This window comes from Carassius auratus, chromosome 22, assembly GCF_003368295.1.
Source record: "Carassius auratus strain Wakin chromosome 22, ASM336829v1, whole genome shotgun sequence".
In the NCBI taxonomy this organism is placed as follows: domain Eukaryota; kingdom Metazoa; phylum Chordata; class Actinopteri; order Cypriniformes; family Cyprinidae; genus Carassius; species Carassius auratus.
Window position 1 is genome coordinate 3,357,288 of NC_039264.1, and position 9,348 is coordinate 3,366,635.

Here is a 9,348-nt window from a genome sequence, read left to right on the forward strand (position 1 = left end):
CGGTCCAATCACAGTCCTCAGACGCACTTTCTCAATGCATAATTCATAAGAGCTTCGCGCGCTTTGTGATCACGTGGAGCATTTCGCGCGAAAAGTCAGTGTTCCCGGGAGAAAATAGTCTACAGTCGAATCGCTGCTTAAGACGGACGTGAGAAAATGGCGGTGAGTGTAATTGTGTATATTATTTATGTATATGTAAATAAATCGTTTGGATGTTGTTCAGATGTGTTTTAAAGTATTTTAAGTTGGTAGACATGTGCATGGCTTGTCTAACGTTAGTAGGATTGTCTAATGAAGTTGAAATGTAATAAACTAGATATTACAACAAACGTGATACAATAAATATAAGTTCCCATGTACACGTAGGTTGTGATTTTAATTCGGTTTCTGTATTACATGTTTTTTTTGTAACTAACGTCAAATTATTTTGTTTATTCTGAAAAAAAATTAAGAACCATATACATACGACGGAAATGTATGCTTTTACATTCACTAATACTGACCTATGTCTTATATCCATAAAAAATATATTAAAAATATTGTCTGTTGAAGAGTTGAGTCAGCCCAAAATGTCCCACGTGGGTAAACTAATTTCTTTGTTGTGGTTCAACAGTTGTTGCAAGTGATAACTGACATTTCTTAAATTACATTATAGTAGCGCTTCAGTATTTAACATATTAGCTGACTGACAAATCTGTTTTTCAAAAGTAATTATATTTATTTTCAGTGTTATAACATCAAGCTTGATGTAGTTACACATATGTTGCGTGCATTTTCCACATTGACCTTTTAGTCTTTCTCTTTCAGTTCTAGTGTAAAGACTTCTTACTTCATACAGCTTTATACAACCCTAACATGATTTTGCTTCATAACAGGATTCATCAGAGTCGTTGCACATGGCCACCAGCCCCAGTCGTGGTTCACGACGGGGAGACCTGACCTCCAGTCCCGGGAGAGACCTGCCCCCGTTTGAGGACGAGTCCGAGGGAATTCTGGGAGATATTATTCCTGATGAGGAGGACGGAGACGGAGAGGAGCTGATCGGAGATGGGATGGAGAGGTGAGAGGTTATATTATATTTGAAATCTCATGAAACCTGTCAAGAAACATGTCCTGGTCTCTTTCCATCCCCCAAAATACAAAATATTATATTTAGTCTAGGAACTCTGTGCTCTTAAACATTTCTTTTTTTATTATTATTCTGATGCAGTGATATAAAATATGAATAATTATGTTTGTATTCAAATGTTTTAATGCAAATGTTGAGATTTTGCATTAAAACGCACAATTGCATTTCCAAACATCAGATGATATGATATGACGGTGCTTATTATCGTATTTATACTTTGTTGCATGTATTTATGTGCAAGTAATTTTTTATGTAGGAAAACAAGAGCCACAATGGTTTCCCCAAGTTGCAAAAACTTTTATTTTTATTATTCATACCTTGTGACGGTTTCACAGGCTGTGTCAGTTTTGTTGTCTTGAATTCATGGTAAATGTAAATGTTTTATGCTGTATTCTTAAAGTTAAATTCACAACTTTGGATGGAAACATGGCTAACAGGCTAACAGGCTAACATTTCTACTAGGGGTGTAACAGTACACTAACATTACGGTTCGGTATGTACCTTTGTTTTGACATCACAGTTCAGTATGGTTTCAGTACAGTAGTCTTTTTTTTTAAGTAAACAATGGTTTACTAGACAAATTGCTCTATATATTATGAATAAAAATCTTAACCTTCTGCTTTAAACCATAGGGATCCTTTTTACATTACTATTAGGTTACATTTAACAGCTAAGCCCAAACTTAAATTCAATTACTATTTATTTTTAACTTTAATAATCAACGCTCAAATAAAAAAAATGTTATGCAAACAAGTAAAATGTTTTTGTTGTTTTTTTTATTAACTTAACTTGTTTCATACAATATTTATTTAAACATACATAAAATAAGACACAATTCGATTTAGTCACAATTAAATGTTTTTTTTTTTTATTGCCCGGACAAAATGCTGCACGTTCCTTTGTGAAATTTAAATAAAACACTATAATAATATAGTAATATAACACTTGTATATTATTGCTCTTTTGTTGGTTTCGATTGCTTCTATTGTCCTCATTTGTAAGTCACATTAGATAAAAGCTCCTGCTAAATAACAAAATGTAAATGTAAATAACAAAATTAAAGCCCAAATCAAATAAATAACACAACTAAAATAAAACGCGTTATTCTAGTCATTATAACGAGAAAACAACTCTGTTTATATCGAGTCACAAGAAAATTAAGTCGTGATAACGAAAAAACAAGAAGGAAAAAAAATAATACATGGCCGCTTAGAACTTCCGTATTATACAGAACGAGACGAAAAGAAAAAATACCATCTAAACTTTTCTAAAGACAGTAAGTTCCTCTCAGAAATACATTCATATAAACTCCAACACCAAAATGAATCGCGATTGTTTAGCATCTCCACCAATTTGAATTATTACATATTTGCATCGATTTTCATCCGGCTTGCGGTTTATCATTACACTCTTAACAGGTAAAGTCAATATAATGAAGTGTAGTCTTACCACAAAATGCTCTTACCTAGACTTAATTTCTCAATTGAGGGGTTCATTCATGTATATTTCTCGTTAAAACTAGTTATAAAGAGGAAGGGGTGATAGTGCTCACTGCTCTTAGAACTGAGGCGTTATACAGCAAAATGTCACACCACATCAAAGACCATTAATCAAAGGCATTTATTGTCTGAATTTCCTGAAAACATGGTACGATTTTTTTCGGTATGCATACTTGCCGAACTCAAAGATCTATCCTGAAAATCTTTGGTTGGAATACATGAACCTTTACATCCCTAATTTTTTATACGTTAATTTTCACAGAGACTACCGTGCCATTCCAGAACTGGACCGTTATGAAGCCGAAGGTCTGGATGAGGATGAAGACTTCAGTGAACTCTCTCCCGGCGCTCGTGCAGAAGCAGAAGCGGCTATGAGACGGCGCGACAGAGAACAGGGCCTTGGTATGGGCCGCATTGGACGCGGGCTTCTCTACGGTGGGTGTTTCAGTCATCAAAACATAGCCATACCACAAGCCAATCCAACAAATAACTGTTATTTCATCATTTAAACCTGTTTTTGGTTTTGTGATGCACAGACAGCGAAGACGAGGATGACAAACGACCCACAAAGAGGCAGCGGGTTCTTGCGGAGAGGGCAGCCGATGGTGGCGCGATGGACGGCGAGGACGAAGAGATGATCGAAAGCATTGAGAACCTGGAGGACATGAAGGGCCACACGGTCAGGGAGTGGGTTTCAATGGCCGCCCCGCGACTGGAGATCTACCACCGCTTCAAGAACTTCCTGCGCACACACGTGGACGAGCACGGACACAATGTGTTCAAAGAGCGCATCAGCGACATGTGCAAAGGTGGGTGGCGGATGGTCATTTGGGAGCGCCGTGTTATTGATTTCGATGATTCTTGACTTGATATTTTCCAATTTCTACAGAAAATAAGGAGAGTTTGTTGGTGAACTATGAAGAGTTGGCATCTAGGGAGCACGTGCTGGCGTATTTTCTGCCGGAGGCTCCCGCCGAGATGCTAAAGATCTTTGACGAAGCCGCTAAAGAAGTGGTGCTGGGGATGTACCCCAAATACGATAGAATTGCACACGAAATCCATGTCCGTATCGGCAACCTGCCGCTGGTGGAAGAACTTCGATCGCTCAGGTACGAGCAACTCCACGTCATTTGGTTTTCCTAATACAATTCTTAATATTTTATTTATTTGCACTTTCATTTCTTACTATTTTTATCTATTTTTTCTCCAGGCAGCTTCACCTGAACCAGTTAATCCGCACCAGCGGTGTAGTGACCTGCTGCACTGGAGTCCTGCCCCAGCTCGGTATGGTGAAATACAACTGTAACAAGTGTAACTTCATCTTGGGACCCTTCTTCCAGTCCCAGAACCAGGAGGTGAAGCCGGGCTCCTGTCCTGAGTGCCAGTCGCTCGGTCCCTTTGAGATCAACATGGAGCAGGTGCGTGACGAAAACATTTCTAAAGGCTGTTCATCTATATTTATTTTATCTGATCCAAACAAAACTTACCAAGTGGTGATTAATCAACCTTTACATTGTCTTATTCAATAATGAACTAATGTATGTTTGAAGAAAGTTCTCTTTGCTTTATCTGCTTATGTAAATGTGCTCTCTCATTTGTTGCCACCGCAGCAGAAAGTAGCAGATTCTTTTTTTCTTCTGATGTTAATTGAGATTCTTGTCTTTCACAGACTGTGTACCAGAACTACCAGCGTATCACTATTCAGGAGAGTCCTGGCAAAGTAGCGGCTGGCCGCCTGCCTCGCTCCAAAGACGCCATCCTGCTGGCCGACTTGGTGGACACTTGCAAACCTGGAGACGAGATTGTGAGTCAACAGACCCTGATGAACACAATATTTATCAAATCCCTGTTAATGAACAAGCTTGAACTGCTCTGCATTCATCCCAGACAACAGTTTGGTTGCATCAGATGTAGCTTTGAATGAATCTTACTATTAATAAACCTCTATAGCCGTTAAATGTTATTGAATGTCGATTTAAGTCTTAAATAAGTAAAATACTTTATATTCTATAAAATGTATCTTAAATTGGCATTACTGAGCAATATTCAAGTAAACATGTAAATACAATATGTCCTGAAATTAGTACCTGTATATCTAAAGTTATCAAAATGAGCCTTTTGTGTTATTTCCATCATAATTATGTAATTTATTAGTAATATATAAAGAAATTACATTCCAAAAATATGTATTTATATCCTGTTTTTACTGTTTAACATTTTAAATAATATTTCTGTCTATTTAAATTAAATAGCCCCTCCAAAACAATTTGTTTGTTTCTTGCTGGAGCTCACAAGAATCTACCAGCAATGACTTATTGTAATATTTATATCACTAACTATATCAAATATTATTGGCGTAAAATATGCCCTTCTAAATGTATATTTACATATTTTCCCATTTTCATTGTGTAAATAATGCTTGAATATAAATACTAATATTTCCTCCCAAAAATGTCTTGTTTTTGTTGGAGCTCACAGGAATCCACCACAGCTACATCTTTTTATAATATCCATATCATTACAACTAAATCATATAACATTTAATTAACATTTGTGCTGTCAAACGATTAATCAGAATTATTTGCATCCAAAATAAGTTTTTGTTTACACGTGTCTGTATACTGTTTATAGTTATGTATATATGTGGTCATATAATTTACATTATTTATAAATATATTTTATATATAAGCTTAACATATTTTTCTTAAATATTTATGTGTGTGTATTTATATTATACATTATGTACTAATTATAAAACGTCCATCTATTATTTATTTTATTCTTCATTATATTATATTGCAAATAATACTTGAATATTATTAGGAACTTACAGGAATCTACTTAGGATATTTATATCACTAACAATATAAAATAATATTCAAGTGAAATATGTTTCTAATATGTGTGCATTTATGTATAGTTGTCCTATTTTTCTACTATGTAATGATGTAAATAATAATTTGATATATATTTGAATAAAATATAACCTCAAAAATTGTATATTTTTACAGGAGCTAACAGGAATCTACCACAACAACTACGACGGCTCCCTCAACATGGCTAATGGCTTCCCGGTGTTTGCTACTTTAATCCTGGCCAATCACATCGCTCGTAAGGATGAGGGCGTGGCCGTGGCGGAGCTCACCGATGAAGACATCAAAGCCATCGTGGCTCTGTCCAAAGACGAGCGCATCGGAGAGCGGGTGAGCAATGGTCACGCATTACAGTTTCAGCCGTAACTTCAAAGTGTATCAGAAAGATTCTCCAGATTAATATTAGCTTCCCTGCAGATTTTCGCAAGTATTGGTCCTTCCATCTATGGGCACGAAGACATCAAACGTGGTCTGGCGCTTGCTCTGTTTGGTGGCGAAGCCAAGAATCCAGGTATCCTTTTCACAGCTAATAATTTGCACGTTCTTTAAAGTCCTTCAGAGTCAAAATTGCTCAGTTGTCTTCTGGCTCCCTCAACAGGTGGCAAGCACAAGGTGCGTGGTGATATTAACGTTCTCCTATGTGGAGATCCAGGCACAGCCAAGTCCCAGTTCCTAAAATACATCGAGAAGGTTGCGAGTCGCGCGGTCTTCTCTACAGGTCAGGGAGCTTCCGCTGTGGGTCTGACGGCTTACGTGCAACGTCATCCCGTGACTCGAGAGTGGACGCTGGAGGCGGGAGCGTTGGTGCTGGCGGACCGAGGAGTCTGCCTCATTGACGAGTTTGATAAGGTGAGCTAGCATTCAAATTGGGACCAGTTTGTAGCAGTTTTGATGCACTTTCACCAATATTTGGACCAATTTAGAGCAATTTTTAGATGAATTCTTAAGTTAAATTGTTTTTTCTTCTTTATTTAGATGACCGATCAAGACAGGACCAGCATCCATGAAGCCATGGAGCAGCAGAGCATCTCTATTTCTAAAGCTGGGATCGTCACATCACTGCAGGCTCGCTGCACTGTCATCGCTGCCGCCAATCCTATTGGTGTGTTCTGGGAGCATTTTAATGAAAGTTTAAATGAGGGTCATAACTTCAATTTTGCCATCGGCACTTGTTAATCTAAAATGCAGTCGTGTTCTTAATTACTTTCTGCTGGACCAAAAGTTGCAGCAGTGTTTTTGGCAGCAATCATTTTTCTTAGGAAGGTTTTCTTTCTCTTAAAAGGTGGCCGTTACGACCCGTCTCTCACATTCTCTGAAAATGTGGACCTGACAGAGCCCATCATATCTCGATTTGACATTCTTTGCATCGTAAGAGACACCATCGATCCTGTGCAGGTAAGTCTGTTGACATCTTAAGGGTGTTCACAGTTTGCAAACTAAAATGTATTTAAATTTTTTTACTTTTTATGCATTTTGGCCGTTCATTTACATGATGACAACAGCATTTTGGGGGCCTGAAAAGTTTCAAAACTTCAAAGTGCAAGTTTTTGAGAACAATACTGTAGTCATCTCTCTGTAAACTACAAAAAAACTCATGTGCTTGTATATTATGTGTTCATTGTATAGGTATGTGCGAAGTTTACCTCGCGATCATTAGCAATTTTCATGGATCTATGTGAACTGGGATCATTTTGATAAAAAACACCTGTATGCAATAAAAATAAAAAAAAATAAAATGGGAACCTTTCCATTTTTAGTACATTGTTGTTATGTAAACACCCATAACAGTGACTTGCCAAGCGTTGTCATTTGATTTACCCATAATTCTCTTTGGTTTAGGATGAAATGCTTGCTCGCTTTGTGGTGGGCAGTCACATCAAACATCACCCAAGCAACAAAGAAGGGGGCGTGGCCAGTCTAGAGGAGGTGGTGCTGCCAAACACCTTTGATGTCCCGCCCATTCCACAGGAGCTGCTCAAGAAGTACATCATGTACGCCAAAGAGCGGGTGCGACCGAAACTCAACCAAATGGACCAAGACAAGGTGGCCCGAATTTACAGCGACCTTCGAAAAGAGTCCATGGTAAGAGTCGCATTTGAAGCCAAAGACGTTTTTAAGAAGTTTCAACAATTTTCAGGCCATTCTGCAATTTTTCGTTAAATCTACGCAGAAATCGCAGAAACATCAAAGTAATCTTATGCTGTCTTGCAGGCTACAGGAAGTATCCCGATTACTGTGCGTCACATAGAGTCCATGATCCGCATGGCCGAGGCACACGCCCGCATGCATCTGCGGGATTATGTGCTGGAGGACGACGTGAACATGGCTATCCGTGTCATGCTAGAAAGCTTCATTGACACGCAAAAGTTCAGCGTGATGAGGAGCATGCGGAAAGTAAGCAAACTGATTATATCAATTTGGCATCAAGTTTCCATTTGTGGTAATTGTGCAAGTCTTGTGACTCCATGGATTCTGTCCGATCCTGGTTACGTTGGTAACCCAACACACATTTGTTGCATTTTTTAACAGACATTTGCACAGTATCTGGCATTCAGACGAGACAACAACGAGCTGCTGCTCTTTGTCCTGAAGCAGCTGATTTCTGAGCAGGTTGCGTATCAACGCAACCGTTACGGAGCCCAGCAGGACACCATCGAGATTCCTGAGAAAGATCTGGTGGACAAGGTATCTAATAGATGTTTAAATCATGAGTACTGAAGTTGCATGTGTTATTTGTGAGTTTGTATTGAAACACTATCTTTTTTGTTATCAGGCTCGACAGATTAACATCCACAACCTGTCTGCGTTTTACGACAGTGACTTGTTCCGGTCAAACAAATTCTCCCACGACGCCAAGAAAAAACTGATCGCACAGCGGTTCTAGGCATTCGTTCGGGATTCGTTCGCAAGCAGTTGCGTCAAATCTCTTGGACTTGTATATATTCTGTTATGAGGTTGTCAGACAAATCGTTATGTGGATTGAAAATTGTTTTTGGTCCTTTTATGAACTTGTTACCGTAGTCGTTACGGTTGTATTGATCTGCTTGGCTTATGCAGGCTGCATATGAAATGTCGTTATTGAACTTTCTATAATGTTTTGCAGAAATACTGCGTTTATTACATTTGTGATGTAAAATTTACTTTTGTACTGTAATGTTCTGAACAATAAATCTCAAGCTGTGTATGTAATTGACTGTTTTGAATAATCGTAGTTGTGTAATCTATTCTTCAAGCTTGTTAGCAACTTGAAAAAGAAAATATTTAAAAAAGGTAATTGCGACTATTTCACAATGCAATTTTCCCTTAGAATTGCATGTTTATGTCTTGTATGTGCAAGATATGAACTTAAAATTTTAACATTTTCATAAAATCCTGAGTTGATGCAAGTTTGACTTTTTTATATCAATTCTGAATTGACATGTCGCAAATTTGATTCTTCTTCAAAATTCTGAGTTCACATCTCAGTTCTATTTCTTTTTCTCAGAATTCTGAGTTTATATCTCCCAGTTTTTCCAGTTTACCTTGCATGAAAAAAAACATAATTGTTAAACGTAACTCGCTTAAAAGTTAACAACTTTCAACTGTGAGGTTATAAACATGCAATTCTGAGCCTCTGAGAAAAATATAATTCCGAGATGATAGAATTCTGAATTTGATAATCACAATTTTGATTCTACTTCAAAATTCTGAGTTCAAATCTCACAATTCTATTTCTTTTTCTCAGAATTTACCTTGCGTGAAAAGAACTAAGAAACGTGAATTTGCTTGAAGAGTATACAGAGTAATAATAATTATAAAAATAATAATTGAGAAAAATAATAATTGTGATTTATAAATGCGCCAGAAC

The 9,348-nt window shown here is 37.5% G+C and overlaps 1 protein-coding gene across 1 annotated transcript; it reads left to right on the forward strand.

Moving 5' to 3' along the window:
- The first annotated feature begins 48 nt into the window (after positions 1-48).
- On the forward strand, positions 49-8,690 carry LOC113039403 (DNA replication licensing factor mcm2-like). The gene is made up of 16 exons (XM_026197300.1): positions 49-162; positions 876-1,060; positions 2,891-3,063; positions 3,165-3,437; positions 3,518-3,737; positions 3,839-4,046; positions 4,298-4,432; positions 5,640-5,831; positions 5,919-6,012; positions 6,100-6,350; positions 6,477-6,603; positions 6,784-6,896; positions 7,341-7,583; positions 7,713-7,895; positions 8,031-8,186; positions 8,275-8,690. The coding sequence occupies exons 1-16, from the start codon at positions 157-159 to the stop codon at positions 8,383-8,385; spliced, it is 2,670 nt and encodes an 889-aa protein (XP_026053085.1). The 5' UTR covers positions 49-156; the 3' UTR covers positions 8,386-8,690.
- Positions 8,691-9,348: the final 658 nt, after the last annotated feature.